At 32.7% G+C, this 25303-nt stretch overlaps 1 protein-coding gene and 4 long non-coding RNA genes across 8 annotated transcripts; all 5 read left to right on the plus strand.

Annotated features, from left to right (window-relative positions):
• Positions 1-1122: 1122 nt before the first annotated feature.
• On the plus strand, positions 1123-3790 carry LOC116106093. Of its 4 annotated transcripts, XR_004124275.1 has the most exons (5): positions 1129-1913; positions 2064-2297; positions 2834-2968; positions 3065-3210; positions 3331-3790. It is a non-coding gene; the product is annotated as an uncharacterized LOC116106093 (long non-coding RNA). The 4 variants fall into 4 exon arrangements; XR_004124276.1 differs by having other exon boundaries at positions 1123-1913; positions 3042-3790; XR_004124273.1 differs by having other exon boundaries at positions 3065-3790.
• Positions 3791-11193: 7403 nt separating this feature from the next.
• LOC116106095 lies at positions 11194-13016 on the plus strand. The gene is made up of 5 exons (XR_004124277.1): positions 11194-11210; positions 11317-11392; positions 12394-12493; positions 12678-12729; positions 12920-13016. It is a non-coding gene; the product is annotated as an uncharacterized LOC116106095 (long non-coding RNA).
• Positions 13017-16884: 3868 nt separating this feature from the next.
• Positions 16885-18015, plus strand: LOC116106097. Its single transcript, XR_004124279.1, has 3 exons — positions 16885-16944; positions 17737-17834; positions 17952-18015. It is a non-coding gene; the product is annotated as an uncharacterized LOC116106097 (long non-coding RNA).
• Positions 18016-18101: 86 nt separating this feature from the next.
• Positions 18102-19175, plus strand: LOC116106092. The gene is made up of 3 exons (XR_004124272.1): positions 18102-18164; positions 18253-18360; positions 18567-19175. It is a non-coding gene; the product is annotated as an uncharacterized LOC116106092 (long non-coding RNA).
• Positions 19176-21372: 2197 nt separating this feature from the next.
• On the plus strand, positions 21373-24601 carry LOC116106165. Its single transcript, XM_031392507.1, has 6 exons — positions 21373-21409; positions 22477-22625; positions 22780-22869; positions 23208-23279; positions 23916-24047; positions 24165-24601. The coding sequence occupies exons 1-6, from the start codon at positions 21373-21375 to the stop codon at positions 24276-24278; spliced, it is 594 nt and encodes a 197-aa protein (XP_031248367.1). The 3' UTR covers positions 24279-24601.
• Positions 24602-25303: the final 702 nt, after the last annotated feature.

Consider the following 25303-nt stretch of genomic DNA (forward strand, 5'->3'; position numbering starts at 1 on the left):
AATAGAGAACCGATACTGATTATAGAGCAACTTCTTTGCGAAATACTCTTGAAGTTGTCTCAGATGATGAAAATAGAATCAGAAATAATTGTTTCATGGTAAGATCCCTAGCTGTTGTAGCTTGTTTATCGTCATAGAATAACATTGCAAGATTGTCTTATATTTCAGTCTTAAAAGCGTACGCTGACTTGATAATTTTGTGAATATGTTATACAGTTTATGTATTCCATCTCACATAGATAATAAATTCACCATTTTCTGAAAGTTTGGTGCAATTTGGAGTTAAATTGACAATTTTCTGATGTTTCAGTCAGTTTATGTAAGCACAGTTTTAGCCACTTGAAAGCGAAATTGTAAGTACACAGTGGCTCTTGATCTCAACGATTTGTACTTCATCAATGCATCATCACCATTCAATTATTTTTGAAAAAGCTAGCACATAACAATTATTTTTCTACTCATATAAGTCCCACCACGTGTACAAATTAATTCAACGATTATCTTTAGTATAACTTTAATTTGGCTTCGTATCCTAAGGAGCTATCTGCTATCAATCAATTTCGCATTCACAAATTTCACGAAATTGCTTGTAAGTTGCAAAAATTAATGAAAATTTTCATCCCAAAGTGATATATCCTTTTTTTATGATTTTAAAAAATAGATATAGAGTTGAGGTGATTTAATATTATGTCAACATCACATAAGATAAAATAAGACGAAAATTTTAAGATTTCTTGTAACAATGTATATAACAAAGTTTACATGCAAGAAATCATATTCCTTTATAATATTAATCAGTTTCTTGTAATATTAAAGTCCGTACAAATATAATATCATTCAATTAGTTGACTTTCATCTTTTTTATGAAATTATTGAATTGTAATTAAAAAAAATGAAAAAAGTCGTTCGTATTATAACTTCTACTAGTATCCGCGTTACTAACGGACGTCACGTAATGACGAGTTCTTGTGGATGGAGTTAGTCAAAACGGAACAGACGGATTTTAACGTTTACTGTGTAGTAAAATAAACAACAAAAACGTTCATATTGAAGATTCGTCAGCGTTAAAAGATAAGACATACCAAGATTGTGAAGACTTTTCCAGAGTTCAATAAAAGATAAAATAATGTAGGACAAAAATTATAATTCTTTCCTATATCAGATGTAGGACAAAGATTATTCATGATCCTCAAGGTGTCCTGAAGTCGTGTTATGCAGCTATAGAGAGTCGCAAGACTTCTGATCTTCTGCTACATTAATATTAACTCATGCCTTCTACAAAATTTGAACATGTAATTTAATTTTCAAAAGATTATATTCTTTCTAATGTTATTCTTGTTGGATTTCAAAGTATGGTCTTGAAAGTGAGGTGTCAACATATGGAGATGTCTACAGTTATGGGGGCTTGTTGTTAGAGATGGCTGTTGCAACTTTCTATGATTCATTGTGGAAGAGAGTTTGAAGTCTTGGCTGTTGCAACTTTCTATGATTCATTGTGGAAGAGGGTTTGAAGTCTTGGCTGTTGCAAATTGCGACAATGGTTGGTTATTGAAGTCGACACTCAACAGCCAATCGTTTCCTCGTTTATTGCCTCTTTGGACTTGTTTCAAGACGTCCACTAGAAAATTTTAAGCTGAAGAAGGCACACTTTTTTTATTGTCAAAAGCGAGATGATGGAGAGGTGAGAAAATGAAGTTTTATTGTCACACAAATATCTACAATTTGCCGTTATTATGCAGGTTCACCCTACCGACGTGAAAATCAGCACAGTAAAGTTCGTCACCATCCAGACCAGTGATGAAACCAGGGTTTATTTGTAAGAAGCAAGAAGAGAGAACTTGAGATCGAGGGTTTAAAGTTGCAGCCGTTCAAATGTCTAAAATGGGCCTGTGACTCGTGTATTAGTATTTAAGGTAATTTTATTGAATTGGATGTATTATCAACTCTATTTTGTTTTCTTAATTATGTATTTAATAATTAAATTAAGTTCAATGATGTCAAATTTTGATAGTTAAATTGTTTCCATTCTCTTAAAACAATTGGCTTCAATCACTGTTCAACAGGCGGAAGAAGGGATAAGGCTGATTTCAGGAGCTGGACCAGAAGTTGAGAAGCTTCAGACCAATTTCCTGGCCATTCAAGCTCTGCTTGCTGATGCTGAGGACCGCCAAGTGAAGCATAACGCTGTGAGAGTTTGGTTAGACAAGCTCATAGACGATGTGTTGGATGTGTGGAACTCAAAGCTTCTGAAATTACGAATTAAGAAAGCTCAAAATGCGTCCAAGCCTTTGAAAAAGGTAAGGTTTCTCATTCTTTACTATCTCAGTGGTAGACCATTGGTTTTGCGTTATGTCATTGCTGTCAAGATAAAAGATCTAGATATAAAAACTAGGCATGATTGCTGTAGAGAAAGGGAGGTTCAACATTAGATCAGTTACTAAGGGTAGGAAAGAAGTAGCATGGAAAATGACCACATCTGCCATTGATGTAACAGAGGTTTATGGAAGAGATGAAGAGAAGAATAGAATAGTAGAATTTTTGTTGAGTCCTAGTTGTCAACAAGTCCTCCCCACAATCTTTATGGTAGGGACTAGGTAATGTGGCAACAGGGAATCTTATATAATCTTATTAAGTGAGTATGATACACATATTACTCAAAAATCAGTATTAACATCCTCTGCACTTACTGTGGAATTTATAATTTCATAATCTGGTCTTACATCCTATTTTTAAGAGACTTTTGATCTTTATTACTTCATTTTCGTTAATGTAACTTTGTGTTGTTCTTTTAAAATTATTTCATGCGAAAGTTTTGTTTTGTTTTGTTTTGAAGCTGCAGCAACCAGGGAATCCTGCACTGGAGACATCTTGTGAAAGAAATGTTGAATATCAGGCACCACTTCAATTTTAAAACTGATAAGGTTCCATCAGCTTGCCATGTTATGTTGTTGGATGTGAATTGGACCAGGTAAACTGGCCACAGGGACCCTTATATATTCTTGTATCTATAATTTTGTGACAAATTATTACTCAAAAGTCAGCTTTTATTTCTTTTCTTTTCAAGCTGCAACAAACAGCCATGACTCAATACATATCTTGTGAAGAAATGTTTAATATCAAGCACCATTGCGATGTGAGAAGGCTCCATCAATTCACCATATTGGTTTCTGCAAGCAATTGTTACTTATGCATACGAAACACATGGACAAGGTAATTGGCCGTAGGACATCCTATATGAGTTTGTTTCCTGACTTTTGAGAGAACAGTCTTGAATTTTCGAGTTGCTTTTGTATAAATTGAAAGCAAAATGATCATCTTCCGATAATGTAGGTATTGAGTGTTCTCTATAATAGCATTGCTCCTGGGTTCATACCATCTCTCGAAATTCTAATTTCGTATCAGTATATGGAATTATGGATAGTTTTAGCTTAATTACAATGGTAGCCAGCTCGTGGATTTTTCACCCAAGCCGTCAAATTCCAGAGTGGGAGTCGCTCCCAGAGTTGTAGCTACAGCAGAAACAAGTCAGATTATCCAAAAGTTGTTTGATGACTTTGAAGTTTCTTTTTTGATGGGAATCAGTTAAAAAAACATGTTTTATGATTCAAGTTCATCAGGTTTACAGACGTTACACCCCCATGAATACCTATTTTCTAATACCTTTGTGAGAGAATGAACTGTAAAAATCGGTTCTGAATAACTAGCCAGCCAGATTGTATTGTAGATATTGATTGGCATGAAGGAATTGCTCTGTTTCAAGAATTTCATTCATTGTCAAGTTCAAAGTTTTAAGAAGATAATAGTTACTAATGGTTCTGACTCAGGTGATTTGAGCTGTGAAGTTTGGCATTCATTTTCAAAGTTCATCCAACTTCGCATGGACGTAGTTCAATGTTCATTCATTGTCAAGTTCAAAGTTTAACAAACATCTCTTATGACTTAACTTTATCTATTACCTTTACACATCTAACTTCAAAACCCTATAAATGTTGATTTTCTAATAACTTTGTGAGAAAGAGTGGATCATTCTACTCTTTTGTTTAATAGTGAAAAATCTCTATCACACCATTACATGGACGTGGTAGTCAAAATAGACGAACCACATAAATCATTGTGCTTCTTTTACTTTTATCCATTTTTTTTTCATTTTCGTTGCTTATATAATAGTTTGATTGTTTATGCAGCTGCTTGATCTAGGGGCCGATTATATATATATATTTTAAGAGGATAGGTTAGTGATCATAATAACTAAATTTCAAACCAGTCTCATACATTGGGGTGAGCTATTCAAAAGAAAGTTTAAAAAATAAATACTTTGGAATCAACAAATTTGTAGTCATTCGATTAGAAATCTTGGAAACCTGCAAACACAGCTTTTAAATCTTGGGTTGCTATAAAGTTTAAGATGCATATAATCTCAAAGTGGAGGGTCCGTTATGCTCCTCCACATGTTGATTATTATCAAACCAAATTATTGCTCCCACCAAAAATTGTTAGAGAGATTGACTCATTCTACTCTTTTGATTTATAATGAAAAATCCTTTTTACTTTTATCCATTTTCTTTATTTTGAAAAATCTCTTTTACTTTTATCCATTTTCTTTATTTTATTTGCTTGTATTTGACTTGAAATTCCAAACCATAATTTCATGCAACACGAATTCACGCGATGATTTCACCCCACTTAATTGCAATTGTAAAGAACAAAAGGCTATGATCTCAGCCATTAACATGAACGTGGCCCAAATTAAAAGAAGATTATAATAAAGTTATGGCATTATGTGACTCAAGATTCCTTTGGTCTTTCTCTGACTATAAACATTGATCAAAACGCACCAACCATTTCAATTTTTTAATCTCTGTTTTCATCAGTTACGTATCACCATTCAATATGGCTGAACGCTTGTGGAGATAGTATTGGAACAATATGTTTGAATCATTCGTCAACAGGCGGAAGAAGAAATAAGTCTTATTGCAGGTGCTGAGCAAGAGGCTGAGAAGCTTCAAAGCAACTTCCTATCCATTCAAGCACTGCTTGCTGATGATGAAACTTTAATTTATCATATCCGTCCGTTGAAATATACCAGCTTATGAATGTTACTATGTACATGTAAAAATACAGGAGAAAAGTCCTCGGAACATGAATTTGGAAATTTAGAATAACTCTTTGATAAACGGCCATATGTTGTCCCAACTCCTAATACTATTGAAAAGCCCAAACGTTCAGCAATATGGAGACCTGTTTAAGAGTAATTAATGCTGCTTTTGGGTGAAAATATTCACCCAGACAGATTTTGAGAATAGTGTTTGGTTTATTATTTAGATAATATAATTTTTAAAAACCTATTCCGGCACTTTTCTGACAAAATCTATTCCTTAACACTTTTCTGATAATTTGATCGTTTGAATTTTTTTTTTTTTTTTTTTTTTGCAGCCTTCTCCTTTTTGACGCGTTTATGACACGTTTGAATTTTATTTGCAGCCTTCTTTTTTCACGCGTTCTTTTTTCTTCTTTAACGCTACTTCACATGTTTTTTTTTTTGTAGTCCTTTTTCACGTGTTCGTCGTTTCTTCTTTCACACTTCTTCACTTCATATGTCCAGTGTTCACCGTTTCAATTTACATTACACACGGTTTCACTTTTCTTCTTCACTTTACAATTTCAGTTTACATTAGCAGTTTTAACCGTAACAAGGTATTATAGATAATATGACAATTATACAAGATAACATAACAAATATATTATAAACAGCACAATAGATCATATCTAGTTATTAATAAAGTATACGTATAAGAATGTTTATAAGGGTTGATAATTAATACTTTTATCATATATGTATTAATATGATGTTTTTAAACAATTAGATTAGTACTTAAAATTAATATGAATTTTTGTTTTTTAATATTTATGGATTAAAATATAAATTGATAAGTTATATATATAATAATACATTATTTTAATAAAATATAACAAAATATTATATTTATAAAAAAAATATATTAATCAAATATTCAACACAAATATCAAGATCAAAATACGCAATCAAACATATATTTTATAAATTCTATTCTTATAATCATAACTCTATTTAACTATATGATATTATTCTTAAAATCTTATCTAAAATAATCAACCAAACATACATTTAAGATTTTCTTTTCCAAGTCTCATGATAAAAGAGAAAACAGGGGCTCTCCATAGTTTTTCTTTAAAGGTGGCCGACAGTGGGGACAGTGGGAACCACAGTTCCCGAAAATTAAGGCGTACTCTCAAAAGTTGAAGCGAAATAATGGAAGACGGGGCCAGAGACACCTTTGAGCTGAGCCTGCCTTTGTTGACTAGTTTTGCTTTGATACTATAAAAAGTTTTGGTCCTTTTTAATTATAATAATTCCCTTTGGTTCCCTTGAGGCTTGAGCCCGGCCACTCTGAAGTAGTATCGCGTGAAAGATTCCTTTCGTCTTCCTCTGACTGTAAAGTTTAAGATGCATATAACGTAATGGAAATAATTTTATAGACGATGCAGACGACGTGGCACCATGCGATCATTTCTCACATTTCAATCAACTTACGTAAACGCGGATTCAGCGCATGATATCACACCCACTTGAATTTCACAATTGTAAAGAACAAATGGCTGTGATCTCACCATTTGTACTCCATTCTTGCATATCACCTCGATTAATGCAAAAATTAACTCTCTTCTCAAAAGTTTATTAGAATCCACCCACACAAAAAAAAAAAAAAAAAAAAAAAAAATCATGTAAAAAATCTATGTTTAATTAAAAAAAAAAGAGTAAGGAGCACTACAAAAAGTTAAAGCAATTTTCAAAAGTGGAGGGCCCATTAACATCTGCCTTTGTCGATTAGTTCTAGAGCAAAAACTTGTATAATATTTTCTCGAGTGGAGGGTCCACTATGTTCCTCCATTTGTTGATTAATGATTATTATTAAACCAAATTATTGCTCTCACCAAGTGAAAGGTTCCTTTAATCTTTCTTTATATTATTGATTAGTTTGGTGTAATATGAAAGTTAATACAAGTATAATATCAATCAATTAGTTAATTTTCATCTTCTTTGTTAAATTATTGAATTGTAATTAAAAAAAAAAAAAAAAGGAACACTATAAAAAATTAAAAGCAAATTAAAAAAAGTGGAGTGCCTATTAAGCTCTGCCTTTGTGGATTATTATTATTATTTAAGCAACAACTTTCTATGATAAGATATCCCGTTTCAACTAAATTTTAATATTTTTTAATACGGATTCGCAAAATAATTTAACAAGATATCTTCATATTTATATGTACCAAAACACAATTGGTCAATTATATAATTAAAAAAATTATAAGTCACTTTTTCATGCATAAAAATAAATTAACAGGTAATTTATACTTTTAAAGACGTGATATTTTTCCTTTATTTAAGGTAAGATGTTTTGAAATTCAAGCGAAATACGTTGTTATTTTTCCTTTATATTGTTCACTTTATTATGTGCTCCCAGAACTGCAGCTTACGTAAAGACGATTTAACCCATGATATCACCCCCACTTGAATTCCAAAATTGTAAACAACAAAAGGCTGTAATCTAACCATTTGTACTCCATTAATGCATCATCATTTCAATTAGTGCAACAATTAACTCTCTCCGTCAAAAGTTTATTAGAATTCCCATAAAAAAAATATATGTTTAAAATTCATGAGTTGATTAAAAAAAATAATAATAATAATAATAAAGGAAACTATAAAAAGTTAAAGCAAAATTTCAAAAGTAAAGAAAAAAAAAAAGTAAAGGGCACTATAAAAAGTTAAAGCAAAATTTATAAGTTGATTAACCTCTGCCTCTGTCGGTTAGTACTAAAGCAAAACCTTGGCTGACATTCAATGATTAAAAAAAAAAAAAAGTTTCCGGTAATAATGAAAAAAGAATTCAAAACTCCATTCGAAAAGTTTGGTGCCATTTTGAAGTAATTGACCATTTCTCACGTTTCAATCACTTCATTTGAATTTCAAATTGTAAAGAACAAATGGCTGTGATCTCACCACCATTAATGCATCATTACCGTTCAATGATTTTGGAAAACGCCACCACTTTAAAATATTTTCTACTCAAGGGTCCCCACTACGTTTATAATAATTCATTAGTCATAAATGCATGAGTTAATAATATGACATGCTAATCAAAAGTCACAGGACTGAGCCAAAACTTGTATAAATTTTTCTGAAGTGGAGGGTCCACTTTTTGTTGATTATTATCAAACCCAATTATTGCTCTCACCGAAAGTTTGTTGAAGTGAAAGATTCCTCTGGTCTTTCTCTAACTATAAACATTGATCAATTACCACAAAATAAACACACCAACCATTTCAATTTCTTAATCTCTGTTTTCATCAATTACTTATCACCATTCAATATGGCTGAAGCGCTTGTGGAGATAGTGTTGGAACAATTTGTTTCAATCATTCGTCAACAGGCGGAAGAAGGGATAAGTCTTATTGCAGGTGCTGAGCATGAATTGCAGCAAGCTTCAAAGCAACTTCCTGTCCATTCAAGCTCTGCTTGCTGATGCTGAGAACCGAACAGGTGAAGGAGAACGCTGTGGAGAGTTTGGTTAGACAAGTTGAAAGACACGTCTTATGACATTGATGATGTTGGATGAGTGGAACACCAAGCTTCAGAAATTGAGATTAAGAAAGCTGAAGATGCTTCTAATCCTCTGAAAAGTACGTTCCTTCATTCTTCACTATCTCGGTTGTAGGCCATGTTGTTATGCGTTATGACATTGGCATCAGGATAAAGATCTTGACAGAAAACTTGATATTATTGCTGTGGAGAGAGAGAGATTCCACTTTAGACCAATCGCCGGAGAGTAGCAAAGAAGTAGAACGGCAAATCGCCACCTCTGCTATCGATTTAACAGAGGTTCGTGGAAGAGAAGAGAGAGAAAAGATAAGAATTTTAGTCGATTTGCTCTTGAGCAAGTAGTCAACAACAAGTCCTCCCCATAATCTCGATAGTAGGGATGGGAGGAATCGGCAAGACAACTCTTGCTCGATTAGTTTTTAATGATGATAAGGTGACACCATTTTGATGAAAAAAATGGGTGTGTGTTTCTGAGCCTTTCGATGAGCTTAGGATTGCAAAACTAATCCTTGAATGTCTCACAAACAGTCAATCTCAATAGTTGGATTAGAAACTGTAATGCAAAATATAGGTCAACATATCGAGAGAAGAAGTTTTTCTGTTTCTTAGAGATGTATGGACTGAAAATTCTGAAAATTGGGAAAATCTAAAACGTACTCTCAAGTGTGGATCTCTAGAAAGTAGAATTTTAGTGACACCACGTAAGGAGAATGTTGCAAATGCCATTGGAACCACCAACTAATCTCACTAGGGATACTTCCGCAGAAGGAATGTTGGTCTTTGTTTTGTCAACTTGCATTTTTTGGAAAAACCAATACAGAGTTTGAAGAAATGGTAAAAAAATTGTTAAAAAGTTTAAAGGTTTGCCTCTTGCTGTAAAGACTTTAGGTAGTCTTTTGCGTTTAAAGAAAATTTGAAGAGTGGGAAAGTATCTTAAATAGTGAAATATGGGAATTAAAAGAGTAGGACAGAAGATTTTTCCACCTCTGTTATTTAGCTACTATGATTTGTCCTCTATATTGAAAAAATGTTTCTCATATTGTCTATTTTCCCAAAGGATTATGTGATAAAAAAAAATGTATTGATCAAGTTATGGATGGCACAAGGTTATTTAAGGTCAGAGGCAAATAAGGATAGGAGTTAGTTGGTGAGGAGTATTTTGAAACGTTAGCAATGCGTTCTTTCTTCAAGATTTTCAAAAGAGGAATACAATATTGATATACATTCTTGTAAGATGTGATATAGTACATGATTTTGCTCAATTTCTTACCCAAAATGAATGTTAACAATAGAGGTTGATGGTAGAGGAGAAATTGAATTAGAATCTTCTTATGTTAAAGTTAGACATTCAATGATAAAGATTCAAGGAGGAGCCTCATTTCCTAGCTCTATTTATACTAGAAATACTTTCTACGTGTCTTGTGGTTGATTGTAATTAGATCCTGACCTTAAGATAGTTTTGTCCAAATTAATTGATCAATTTACATGTCTAAGGTCATTATCTTTGTGTATGTGCTCAATTGAAGAAATTCCTGTAGAAATAAAAAAATTAATACACTTGAGGTACCTTGATTTGTCTTGGAATGAAAAACTAAAAGAATTGCCTGAGACATTGTGTGGGTTATATAATCTACAAACCTTAGGATAAGTGGATGTGAAAATATCAAAAAACTACCTCAAGGGATTGGGAACTTAATCAACTTGAGACATTTGTTAAAATCGGGATTGATGTATAAGTTACATGCCAAAAGTTTGGAGAGATTAACTGGTCTTCGAACATTAGAAAGATTTGTTATAAGTGAGGGCAATTATGGTAGTGAAGAATGTTTGTTGAATGTCTAAAAAACTTCAAACACCTTCGAGGTATTGGAATAAAAGCGTTGGGAAATTTGAGAGATGTGGATGAGGTTAAAGGAATAGAATTAAACAATAAGAAGAACTTGCGTGCGTTGCATGCAGACTTTGAGGGGAGGATGAATGAGGAGCAAAATCAACAACTTCTTGAGGAGTTGCCACCACATCCAAATTTAGAGATATTAGGGCTACAAAATTACAGTGGCAATACTATTTCTCCTAATTGGATGATGTCATTGACCAAATTGAGAAGCTTATTTATGGGATTGTGTAAATTGTGAGCATCTGCCTCTTTGGTGTGTAAGTTATCAGCTCTTGAAATTCTTTGGATGGAGGGAATGAAGAGTGTGAAAAGAGTGGGTAATGAGTTTTTGGGAATAGAGAGTGATGCCACGCCGTCATCTTCATCATTATGCGTTCCCCAAACTAAAATTTCTATGCTTCGGACATGAAAGAATGGGAGAGATGGAATTACGGGAGTCCAAAGAGAGGAGACGAAGATATTCCAGTCATGCATCTCTTCAGACCTTGAAACTAGTATCCTGCCCCAAATTGAAGTCTCTACCAGACCACCTTCATCAGATGACAGCGTTGAGAAGAGAATATATTATTGTCCTCTTCTTCAAAGAACAGAGAACCCATAGCTGATCGTCATCTTCCTCGATTAAGTTCTCTAAAATTGTCAACTTCAACACTGTTTTTCTTCAAAACACAGGTAATCCTCTTTTTCCCTTTTAATTTATTTGTTTTGAATCAGAAATTACTTGTTATGTTCCCGAAGAACTTGAGTGAATCGATATACTCATCATCATCTCCTCCAGTTTTGACCAACGTCTCTCAAGTCTTAACTTCAACTTTGATTCTGCAAAGGGACTCCTTTGAATTCTCAATCCACAGGTCATTTCTCTCCTTACAGGCAAAACTCTCGTTTTGACCAACATCTCTCAACTCCTAGATCAATTTCTTTGTGAAAGAGGTGTGAATATCCTGCACCATTGCAGTTTTAAGCAATTCTTATGATTTGTTGTGGATCTGAATGGACTAGGTAATCTGGCCATAGGAATTCTATATAATCTTGAATCTGGACCATTTTATCATCTCTTTTTTGTCTATATTAGCATCACTTTCTATCGGAAAACTAAACCATTTCTCCATAGCACATCCTAGTTTCTTTTCATTTTATTTTATTTTTAAAATATTCGAAATTAATCCTCCTAGACTTGTACTGTAATCTTGAAAAGTATAGTTAGTTTGTCATTCAACATGTTCTGTTTCTTTCTCTGGGTTTTGCTTGGTATGTAAATGTAGTTGTGCTTTTTTTTTAATTGTTATTTTAAAATAATCTGGAAAATGAAATATTGTTTAGAAAAAATAATGTGAAGTCTATATTTTGCATATGGTGATCAAAGCATGAGTAAACTGAGTGAACTGGATTACTCAAATATGATGCAAATAAAGAAATAAGACATTGAGCATACTATGTTACTGGGATGGCAGTAACAATGCTGAAACATGTTTTTTGTATTATTGAATCTCAATTCATTAGATATATTTTGTTAGAAGTTGATACTCAATGTTACAAGTGTCGGAGTTCTCTTTAAATTGTGGCTAGTAGACCGTAAAAATGGCGACACACTTGTTTAGTGAAGGTCCTCGGTATGAATAGTTTACTTCATAGCTTATATACTCCTTCTTCTGATTATTAAAATTAAGCCGGTCTTTTGAATGTTTTCATTTTATGTTAATGTAGTTTTGTGTAGTTGCGTTCATGTTGTACAAGTGGTAATGCATTCACAACATATTGACCCATATTTGTATCTGTAGTTTCAGTGTTAACATTTATAATTATATGTGCATTCCTTGAAAGTTTTCCTTTGTGATGTTCTTTGCCGTGACAGATAAGAACCTGAAAGTGAGCAGTGTTTCATTAGGTGCATCTGAGCAAGATATACAGGAGTTTTTCCTTTCTGGGGAAATTGAACATGTTGAGATGCACAGGTTTTTATATGAAATCTAAGTTGTTACTGTCCTTTATCTTTTATTATTTTCTGTGGTTGTTGGAAATAGAGAAAATGTGAAATTTGAAATGATTAACTCTTTCTGAGAATATTTTGGATATAGTATATGGAAGAAAGAATACTATATAATCTTATATTATTTTGATTATTATTTTTTCTTTCAGTGGCAATGAGTGGTCTCAAATTGCATATGTTGTCTTCAAGGATCCCAAGGGGGTAGAGACAGCAGTTGTTCTTTGGTGCATTTTGATTCTTCTTTCAGTAACATCCCGCACTTATTACGGAATTTTTAACTTCATATACTGTCTTACATCAATTTCAAGAGATTTTGATGATTATACTTCATTTTCATAATGTGACTTTGTGTTGTTCTTTTAAGCTAATTTTTTTTTTTTTCAAGCTGCAGCAACCAGGAAATCCTGCACTGGAGACATCTTTAAGGAAGTGCTGAATATCCGCACTACTGTAGTTTGAAGCAATTGTAATGTTTTGTTGTTGGATCTATGGATTAGGTAATCTAGCCATAGCAATTCTCATATAATATTGAATCTGGCCATTTTATCAACCTTTTTGTCCAATTAGCATCACTTTCTACCAGAAACCAAACCATTTCTCCATAGCACATCCTCGTTTCTTTCATCTATCAGTGCAGCGATTTTCTCTTTAGCTTCTTGTTGTGGAAGCAAACTCAACAGTTTTCGTATTTTTATAACATTGACTAGCATCATTAAATGGGCTTTTTTAGCTTGATTTGGATGTCAGCTCATGGTTTTTGATGTGGAACCTTAGCACAGCAGGAATGGTGCCATTCATGATTAAACCAAAATAGCTTTTCTCCAAGCAATTGAATTCAGAAATTGCTGTTAGAGATTTGGAATAATTTAAAAATATGCTATGAACTAGCAGCACTACATTGAAATTTAATTCCAAGTAGCATTCTTCTTCATTAAATAACTCTTCGTTTGCACAAAAGTTCCAAATTTTGTCCATACAACTACCTTGAACAAAAGCTGAGTTCCATTAACAGCATATTACGTTTCTTTGATCGTGGTGTCATCATTCCTTTCATTATTATCCTTTGGAAATTATTATGCTATGTTCTATTTCGGGTTCATGCAAGATCTTTAGCTTCTTTTCTTCAATTAATTTACTGATAAGCATGTTTTACATCACTAACTTGTTAGTTTCACGAATATATAATTTAGTCATAAACACTCTAAATCACAGTAGTGGACCACCTAAAAAGAGAATTTAATTTTTTTTGGAAAAGCAATTAGAACAGAGCATTTCCGCAGATCAACTTTGAGATGATAAACATTTTATAATTAGACTTAAATTTATTGCTGACATTTCAGCAGATTATGATAGCTATAGCTTCTCCTTTCCCAGTAAGCAGAATTCATTTATGTTGATGATGTTTGTTCCAGATATCTTATGGTTATTAACTGGAAGACATTTTTCTATATTGAAACTTTTTTGATATCTCACACTTGATGCAGTAAAGCAAGTTCAACATGTAATGATTTTCTTCAAGAATCAATACAAGCAATAGCGTACCACACAAGCTTGGTAGAATTAGCTCCTTTTCCTTTATCTACACAATGACATCTGTCCAAAAGATACTTTCTCCCCATTTGTTTCTAGTTTTGCGTCTCATGTAATCTAAGCAACAATCTTTAATGGAAAACAAAAAGGTTTGTTCTGAAGACTTATGCAGTCACTTTTTGGTTGTATTTATGAACTATTTAGTTTTACTACATTGATGTTGTATGTATGTCATCAAGAGTTTGATGTATATTGAAGATAAGATAACAATCACATTTTAAAGAGAAAACAAGGCATCTCGGCTCCAATTTGGCAAATTCTTCACTAAAGACATGTTGTTTTTCTCTTTATAAGCTTATGCAACTGCTGGCTTATTTTATGTGGAGAAATGCAGTCTCTACAGGATTGATTGTGGCTCGAGAGTGGCGAAATGCATAGTCTCTATAGGATTGATTTTCGCTCGAGAGTGGATTTATTTGGGACTCTAATCTTTGCAAGGGTGTGCCTTGTAAATACGTTTTACTTGGTATAGTGAAAACACATCCTTAGATATATTGACCGAACCACATAAAACATTCTCTCTTGTCTTTCTTTTATGTTTGATTATTTTGTTTATACTGTTGTTTGATTTTTATCTTTTAATATCAACCTGTCTTAGTAACACTTCTAAACTAGTTTCCCCAAGGCAAATATTCATGAATTGTCACACTTGAGTTCTTTTGCAACAGAAGTTGTCATTGATTAAGAAAATGTAAAGGTTGGAGTACAATGAATCTCTTTGCCGTCATTAAAAATATGTACTATGGAATTAGGGAGGTATTGGAATAATCTTACTAATAATTGATTTAAACATTATCAAGCAGTATGTAACACTTTGAAAATTCACCTTCATTTTAGGGAATTTCTTTCTAATCCAGTTGAATATAACATTTACTTGTAGAGTCTGCATGCTGCTGAAGATGGCCTTTCAACGTGATGTGTAGAGTGATGACCCGATACGGGGAAATAGTTGCTTTTATGTGACAGAGAGGGTTTTGGTAGAATTGCTGATGTCTTGTGTGGGAAGTTTCCTAGAATCACAATCATTGTTCCTGTGAGTGTCAAAATTGGCTAACAGTAATACTATGCTTTATAAGTGAAAAATCACATGGCACCCGTACTATGCGTATGGTACCCGTATATGAATTATATTTGCAAAAGATAGTAAGATAGTAGTAAGATGGTGGTAAGCATAGTATTACTCATTGGCTAAGGTTCACTGTTTTTGCCATTACATCGCAACTGAAGGTATTAATCTTCACAGGTTGTTGCTTTATCAATATATTAGTGTTGGTTCCGTAAGTGTGGCTAAGCCGTTCTCTGTCTCTGATTGTTGCAGGCTATAGATTAAATTAGGACAGCGCAAACGACATGCAATCAACAAGTTATCAATGCATCTTGACCCTGAATTTACATCTAGCTAGCTGCTTGACATTGAGCTTTTGTATCCCAAATGCAAACAGACAATAGTTGAGCATATAAGATGGAGAATCCAATATCAAAGGAAGACGGTTACTCGTGGCAAGAATAAGTGCAATTAATGTCCTGGATGAAAAAAGGCACCTCCTTGTCATCTCTGTCGCATTCATTGATTGAATGGTGCGTTTATATATTTATGAGTGATGCTATGGGTATTAATGGTGGGTACTAATTTGTGTACTAACTAAAGCATAGTATCCGTACTATGCGCATAGTACCCGTACTTTTTGTTGTTGGATTGAATTGGATTAGGTAATCTAGCCATAGCCATTCTCATATAATATTGAATCTGGGCCATTTATCAACTCTTTTTTGTCCATATTAGCATCACTTTCTACCAGAAACCAAACCATTTCTCATAGCACATCCTCGTTTCTTTTATCAGTGCAAGCGATTTCTCTTTAGCTTCTTGTTGTGGAATGCAAACTCAACAGTTTTCGATTTTTTATAACATTCTGACTAGCATCATTAAATGGGTCTTTTTTAGCTGATTTTGGATGTCAGCCTGGTTTTTGATGCTGGAACCTTAGCTACAGCAGGAATGGTGCCATTCATGATTAAACCAAAAATAGCTTTTCTCCAAGCAATTGAATTCAGAAATGCTGTTAGAGATTTGGAATAATTTAAAAATATGCTATGAACTAGCAGCACTACATTGAAATTTAATTCCAAGTAGCATTCTTCTTTCATTAAATAACTCTTCGTTTGCACAAAAGTTTTCCAAATCTTTGTCCATACAACTACCTTGAAACAAAAGCTGAGTTCCATTAACAGCATATTACGTTTCTTTGATCGTGGTGTCATCATTCCTTCATATTATCCTTTGGAAATTATCTCAGCTATGTTTATTTTCGGGTCTCATGCAAGATCTTAGCTTCTTTTCTTCAATTAATTTACTTGATAAGCATGTTTTACATCACTAAATTGTTAGTTTCATGAATTATTAAATTTAGTCATAAACAACTCCTAAATCACAATAGTGGACCAACCATGAAAGAGAATTTAATTTTTTTTTTGGAAAACCATAGAGCAGAGCATTTCGCAGAGCAACTTTGAGATGATAAACATTTTATAATTAGACAACTGATTGCTGACATTTCTGCAGATTATGATAGCTATAGCTCCTCCTTTCCCAGTAAGCAGAATTATTTATGTTGATGATGGTTTGTCCAGATATCTTATGGTTATTAAGTAACTGGAAGACATTTTTCTATCATTGAAATTTTTTGATATCTCACACTTGATGCAGTAAAGCAAGTTCAACAGTAATGATTTTCTTCAAGAATCAATGTCAAGCAATAGTGTACACACAAGCTTGGTAGAATTAGCTCATTTTCCTTTTTCTACACAATGACATCTGTCCAACAGGTACTTTCTTCGCCATTGTTTTGGTTTTGCTGTCATTTGTAATCTAAGCAACAATCTTTAATCTGGAAAACAAAAAGTGTTTGTTCTGAAGACTTATCCAGTCACTTTTTGGTTGTATTATAGACTTATTTGTTTGACTACATTGATGTTGTATGTATGTCATCAAGAAGTTTGATGTTATTGAGAGAAGATAAAAAGTCACATTTTAAAGAGAAAACAAGGCATCTCCAGTATTAATGTGTGGTGATTAATATTGCTGAAGAGGGATCATTAACTTACAGATATTGCTTAAATTGTGCCATGAAACCAAGAGGTGGTTGAATATTGGCTCAAATGGCAAATTCTTCACTAAAGACATGTTGTTTTTCCTCTTATAAACTTATGCAAGTGCTGGCTTATTTATGTGGAGAAATGCATAGTCTCTACAGGATTGATTGTGGCTCGAGAGTGGAGAAATGATAGTCTCTACAGGATCGATTGTGGTTCGAGAGTGGAGAAATGCATAGTCTCTATAGGATTGATGTCGCTCGAGAGAGGATTTATTTGGGACTCTAAGCTATTGCAAGGGGTGTGGCCTTGTAAATATGTTTTACTTGGTTAGTGAAACCAGCATCCTTAGATATATTGACCGAAACACATAAACATTCTCTCTTGTCTTTCTTTATGTTGATATTTTGTTATATTGTTGTTTGATTTTTATCTTTTAATGTCAACCTGTTTTTAGTAACACTTCTAAACTAGTTTCCCCAAGGCAAACTATTCATGAATCGTCACACTTGAGTTCTTTTGCAGCAGAAGTTGTCATGATTAAGAAAATGTCAAGGTTGGAGTACAATGAATCTCCTTTGCCGTCATTAAAAATATGTACTATGGAATTAGGGAGATATATGGTAATAATAATTACTAATAATGATTTAAACATATCAAGCAATATGTAACACTTTGAAATTCACCCTTCATTTTAGGGAATTTCTTTCTAATCCAGTTGAATAAACATTTATTTGTAGAGTCTGCATGCTGCTGAGAATGGCCTTTGAACATGATGAGTAAAGTGACGACCAGAATCAGGGGAAATAGTTGCTTTTCTTATGTGACAGAGAGGGTTTTGGTAGAATTGTGATGTCTTGTGTGGGAAGTTTCCCAGAATCACAATCATGTTCCTGTGGAGTGTCAAAATTGGCTTAAAGGTTTCACTGTTTTGCCATACATCGCAACTGAAGGTATTAATTTCACAGGTATTGCTTATCATATATTTAGGTGTTGGTTCCGTAAGTGTGGCTAAGCGTTATCTTTCCCTGATTGTTGCAGGCTATAGATTAAATTAGGACAGCGAAACGGACATGCAATCAACAAGTTATCAATGCATCTTGACCCTGAATTTCACATCTGGAGTTATAGCTACAGCTGTCTTGAATGGTGCGTTTATATATTTATATATCTTGAAAGCTGTTTAAAGCAATTAGTTTTCCCTAATTTATATGAATTGAAAACTTTACAACATGGTGGGTTGGGCTTTACTCCGTTCCCTCCCACATGGAGGTGTGAAGCCCAATATATCAAGCTCAAAATGTGTTTGCAAATTGAAACCCAAACTTATCTTCATCTTCTTCTTCATCACGTAGCGGCCAAAAACGAGAGAGAGGGAGAGTGTGTTCTGCTCCAACTGCTGTCCCTTCTATGCCAGCCACCATCTAGATTCTTTTCACCACTGTATATGTTTGAGAGGAGAGGCAAAAACAAAGAGAAACGGAGAGGAAATATGAGTTTTTGAGTCTGTGAACAGTGCATCATCAAATCTTGATCTGGAGCTCATTTGCTGTCCGATTGTTCTGATTTTTGGATATGTTGTTCATGAGACTCAATTCTACTTTCTGAATGGTGGAGATTGAAATCCAAGCACTGTAAGGCAATTAATTGTGGGTAAACCCCAAACTGCAGTTTTTGTGTCTTTTGGGATTATTCTCTCCATAAATTGTGATATTTTGAACCTGTTTTTGCTGAGATTGTTGGTGATGGATTTGTGAAGTTTATGATGTTTGTATGCTTCTAGTTTGCACTAGAGAAGACTTTGTATTCCCATTTTTGATGATAGTGAAAGACTTTAATCGGGTTAGGGTCCCGTGGTTTTTACTCCTCACATTGGGGAGGTTTTCCACGTAAAAATTTGGGTGTCATTGATCTTTAATTTTCTGCAAATATTTGTAGCTTTTGATTATATTCACTTGAGAAAGAAAAGGAATTGTTGTGACAGATTAGGCTTAATTTACAACAATTATAATATAATCACTAAGTTTCAAACAAGAATTATATATTTTACTGAGATCTCGACAACAAATTATAACTGTTTTAATCATAAAGAGAACATGTAAGCAATATTTTAAGTCAAAAAAAAAAAAAATTATTATTATTCAACTAATTTTCAAGCTTTATAGATTGTAATGCAATATTTTAAGTCCAAAAGTTATTATTCAAAATTTGGCAGAGCTTTTGCTTTTTAAGATTCATATAATTTGTCATTCTCAAAATTTTATTTAAAAGTTACTTCCATCTCTAAGTTATTGTAAAGCTAAAAGTGTAAAGGAAACTTACTTATTCTTTCAGTAAAGATCATCTTCTCCCAACTAAAATCATTCAAATTCTTTCCTTTAAATGGTCTTCTACAATTTGCATCACATTCTTTCTTTCTTTAAGAGTAGCTTGTTGAAACTTGAAAGTTTAATTCTTTAAATGAATTGGATTATTTTAACTATTCTTGTATAGATTGAAGAGACTTCCTAGTTTACAATAAAAATACGCTCAAAGAAAAGAATGAAGGAATTGCTTGAACAACACTTAATACTTCAACTAGTATCAAAGCAAAACTTTGGTTTGGATTTATTCCTTGGTTTTTCCATTTGGGCAATCAAATCTTAATTGGTTTAAAAATGAAAAGAAAGTTTAAGAAGGAAATACTTGAAGTCAACCAAATCTTTGATAGTTTTTTTTTTTTTTTTGTTTAAAAGCTTAATTTATCTTTTAGTTTAATATGTTTAAATATACAAGTCTGATCAATATGTATGTTTGTTTGTTTATTTTTTTTTTTTTAATGTTTGATTACAAATGTTGAGTTGTTTAGTTTTACACATGTAAACATATTAAATATGATGTTTTGACATATTTGTCCTTATTAAATATAATGTAATTTTATATTTTAAATGTTTTATCTCTTTTTAAATTATCAAATTTATAAAAGAAAAAATAAATGTATATAAATTATAAATAACTAATTGTTTAATGTAATATATAAAAATAAATAAAAGAAGACCAACAATACATAATTTATAAGGGTATTGTTAAAAATTGGAATTATATAAATTTAATAGGGATATTGTTTGACAAAAGAAAATTATTATTGATTAAGATGTTTTTGACTTTTTGTATTTAGATAAAAGCCAAATATTTGAGGACTGTATTAAGATCTGGATCATCAGTTTGTATCCCAAGGATTGTGATTGAAGATTCGGGTATGTCTTCAAGGGGTACAAAGTTTGTATCCCAAGATGTAGATGTTGCAGGTCGGGGCCAAAGAGAAGTGGGGATGTATTAAGTAAAAAAACAAATTAAATATCTATGACCGTCAAAGAATTAAAAATCATTTAAATAAAAAGTATTTAAATCATAATAATTTTATATATTTTTTGAGGTCTTGTCGTTTGAATTTTCAATAGTATATATATACATTTACATACAAGCATGACAAGAATTCACGCTATTTTATGATATTCTTAAGATAACTAGTTTCACACCAACTTTAGAATCTTTTTAGAAAATAAAATTAAAAACTACATCTTCAACTTTATTTATATCTATCAAAACAATTAAATAAATAAAAAATTCCCTTCTTCATGAATTAATACAAATTAATCAAAGCATTCCAACCTATAAAAATTACCTTTAAGGCTATAATCTTTTGCATATATTTACTGTCTTTATTTCGAAATTCAAGCAATATTTGGTTATTTAAAACATTAAAGTTTATTATTTATTCAAAAATTAAAAAAAAAGAAAAAAGAAAATGAAAAGATGATGGGCCTGAGTACTTTAAATACTCAGAAGCGAACTTTCTAAGGTCGAAGGTCCATTTATGACAAGCTGAATAAAAAATAAAAGTACTAAGTGTCTTGTTAAGTATTAAGATAGCTGATGCTAATTGTTTTCTTTTCAAACTGCAGCAAATAGTCTCCATGCTTTTTCCGAGCAATTTGTCTTCTGTTGATGTATGTGAGTTGGACTCGGTGATGTGGCTTTTATCTTGACTTTGTAAGCTTCAATCTTTGTCGCTAATTATCAGTATCAATGTTTTGATGTTACTGGGGATGATATTTGATTTCTCAGCTGAATTAGTGTTCTCTGGTATACAAAAGTATCAATGTTTTGATGTTACTGGGGATGATATTTGATTTCTCAGCTGAGTTAGTGTTCTCTGGTATACAAAACAGAATTTCAATTCGAAGAAATATATGCTCTATACCTTCTCTCTTTTGGAGAATTGATATAGTAGGAGTGATTATTATCCTTTTGAATTACTAAGTTACTGGATGATGCTGAGACAAAACCATTGAAAGATCAATTTTGTTAGAGTTATGTCATTCTGCTGGTTACACATTACAAATCACAGGATTTAGCAATACAATGCATCGACCAGTACTATAATATGAGAAAATAGAATCAGAAATTGTTGTTTCATGTTAACGTCACTAACTAGCTGCTGTAGCTTATTTGTCTTCCTAGGATAACATACTTAACATTGCAAGATTGTCTCATATTTCGATCTTAAAATTGTATGCTGACTTGATAACTTTGTGAATATGTATAACAGTCTATGTATCCCATCTCACAAAAATAATAATGTACTGCAGTTTAAGGCCACAGAGTTCTGTTTTTCAATATTTGTGTGCTTCAACAAGTAAAATATGCTTTTTGGTCATAAGAAAAAAATTGAAGAAACTTCTCTGTTTCAATCAATGTTTCTCAGGTTAGAAGTTTCAAAACATATAATTATTAATAAAGAAATGAAGTTTATGTACATTATCTAACAGCATTTTGTACTCAACCAGTAAAATAATTCCTTTTGGTCATTAGAAGAAAGTTTCAGAAACATCTTGCATGTAACACTAACCAGCCACATGGAATGCTAGAGCTCATTGGCATGAACAAACTGTTCTGTTTCAGTAAATTTTGGCTTTCTCAGGACAAAACATATATTTATTAATTAAGGACCAAGGTTCATGCATATAATCTACTAACATTTTCTGTTCAGGTGATGTGAAACATGGTTCCGTGGATTTGAACTGTGAACTGCCTCTTTCATTTTCAATGCATATATTTTCAATGCTCATCCAACTCACTTACTAGCGTAAGAGGATGTATTTACTTGTAAATTCATGAAATCAAATTTTGTAGTATAATGGATTATTCAGCTACATCATGATTCTGGTACTTGTAAATTATATTGTTTATGGTTCTTTGTGGAAATGTTGTAATGTTTTTCAGCACAATTTATTAATTACATTCCAGATTTTGCAAATGCAACTCAGTCTCAATCAGCATCTTCATCAGTGCCATATTTGGGATCAAGAGATCTCATCTGTGCCCCTTTGAAAGGGTTGCATTCTACTGGTTATGCCTGCTTTCAAAAGCAAGTCTGTCTTTTCATTGTTTTGGAGAGCATTTGTATATAAACTGAAACCTACGAGGGAGATAGCATGTTTATGTTTCTTGCTACTAACATAGTTCCCTTTTTTGGGTAAATTTTGACCTTTGCTCATAACTTCAAGTCTTTCTTAAACTCTGCAGCTATATGCTCGCAGGCACTTTTTGTTTCCTCCCATGAGTATTGAAGAATATAATGATCGTGTAATGGCAGTAGGATGCTGTGAAGCACAAGTATGATTTTAATTTTATGTTTTATTTTTGAGTTGCATGAGTGATGTTGTGGCTTTATAAGTTATGCTTCTGATAGTTATATTTTGGTAATTCTGCTTTTTATTGGTCTAGTTGTATATTCTTCTCTACCGATCTTTCCGTCCCTAGATTTACAATGTTTATTATCAAATTGAGTTAATATGTAGCTTCATAGCAATTCTTATAATAGTTTCTGCACTGTTATTTGTCGTCTGGATTGCACAAAATTGTGAAAAGAAAACATGACTAAAGAAAGTTTGATTAGATTTTTGGTTACTTGTGCATGGTGAAAATTGTAACATTTGTATTTGCACATTCAGGATGCTTTGCTCCAGGAACTTCTTGAGCAGAAAGATTTGATGCTCTTCATAGGCATTTTTTCTCCTAATTTTGTATAGTTGGACTTTCATCTTTTGAGAAGTAAGATATTTACAAATTGACAGAATCTTTGATGCCTTCCTCCTCAATCTGGAGGTTATAAAAAGCACTCTTACAAAGATTTTTCGTATACAATATGATGTTCCAATTCTAGATTTTTAAGAGCAAACATCCAGAGGATCTTCAACATTTATTCATCTTGCAGGGCCATCTTGAAGAAAATTTTCTGTGCACGTTTTATTTCTTGTGATCCAGAAGGTTTGTGCTCATGATGATGCCAATACTTAACATTCCACTTTTAATCCTTCTATTCTGAGTGCTTGAAATGATTTTAATGATAAGTAACTCTTTTTTGTTATGGTCGTTACTGACACAAATTTCATTTTAATGATGGAACTACCAGTCCATTTCAGCATAAAAAGTAGAGTGACATTCAGGAACAATAGGATCTTATCATTCGTGTCAACTTTGTCAAATGAGAGAAATCTGCTAAAACTCTCAATCTGAGTCCACTTTTTTTTACCCAAAATGTGTTCTTACTTTCTGCTGCTATTGCATCTCTTTTAATGCGAGAAAATTATCTTTTGGAACTGTGATTAAACTGCTGCTGAAATTACACTGATATTCATTTACTCAGAGTTGGCATTTGACTCATGGTAGTTGATATTATTTACCATAGGGATGTTCTTCGCTGGGGAAAGAATATCATCTCTGCTAAAACACAGACAAGAAAACGAGCTGGTACAGCAGTTTACAATAGAGCATCTTCGCTGGAAACACTAGTCAGTACCCTCGTACCTTGTTTTTTTCTTGCAATAGTATTTGTTACATTTAATAATGCATTAGTTTCCACTCTGGGTTCCCGTTAATTGTATGCCTTAACTGGTTCTTGTACACAGGTTGGTTATCTGTACCTAACAAATGCAAATCGCTTGGAAGAAGTCATAGGAAAGCTGGGATTCTCAACTGGTTCTTCTACACAGCCGATTTTAGAGGAACAAGTAGCAAGTTAATTGCTGAGTCATGTTGTTTGTGGCGTCTCACTCGAATATGCAACAGTCGAGACGATTTGCATGATCACGACAAAGTGAATAGATGAGCAGCATGTAACATGCCATAGTTAAGTCATGCATGAAAATATTCTGAGAAGTTGTGGTGGTATTGTGCACCAGGGATGGAAGGGAAGCTGGGATTTTAAGTGCTGTTCACTCGAACTTCATGTATGTTTAGTTTTAGGGCATTGGATGCTCTTGTAATTCTGGCATTGTGTGATCTTGGATATCATCAAAATAATAATACCATTTGATTGTTATTCAAAGGAACTTTACAAAAGCAAATTCATGTTTGCCAGTGCTTCAAGACTGATTTTGATGTTTAACTTGTTTGCAAGCTTAATAATGTAATATTCTGTTTGAAACAACCTTGTTTTCATAAGGTAATTCATCAAGGCCATATATTTTCTATCGCATAACAGAGGAAAACACATGGGATTTTGCAGAACTTTTGCTTTTCAAGGTTCACATAATCTGCCATTCTCAAAATTGAAGAAAAGTTACTTTCATGTTCCATGTTCCATCTCAAGTCATAGTAAAGCTAATTATTCTTTGAGTAAATATCTTCACCCGACAATAATCTTATTCTTTCCTTCAACACTTTTGCATCACATTCTTTGCGTGAACATCTTCCCCCGACAATAATCAGTGAAATTCTTTTCTTTAAAAAGCCTTTTACACTTTGCATCACATTCTTTCTTTCTTATTCACTCTTAATTTATAATATCTAATGCTATTTTATAGTAATAATCTATATCGGTTTTAGAAAAAACAAACTGTACAGTCTGTGGAATAAAGTAAATAAAATATGCTCAAAGAAAGAATAAAGTAATTGCTTGAACAACACTTGTACCTTAACTAGTATCAAAGCAATTAAAACTTTGGTTAATTTGGATTTATTCCTTGGTCTTTTCCATGCACTATAAATGTTGAATGGAAGTTGCAGCATTATCACAACATAAGTAAACCAAATATTTCTATTTCTG

This window comes from Pistacia vera, unplaced genomic scaffold (genome assembly GCF_008641045.1).
Source record: "Pistacia vera cultivar Batoury unplaced genomic scaffold, PisVer_v2 Contig51, whole genome shotgun sequence".
NCBI classification, from domain to species: Eukaryota; Viridiplantae; Streptophyta; class Magnoliopsida; order Sapindales; family Anacardiaceae; genus Pistacia; species Pistacia vera.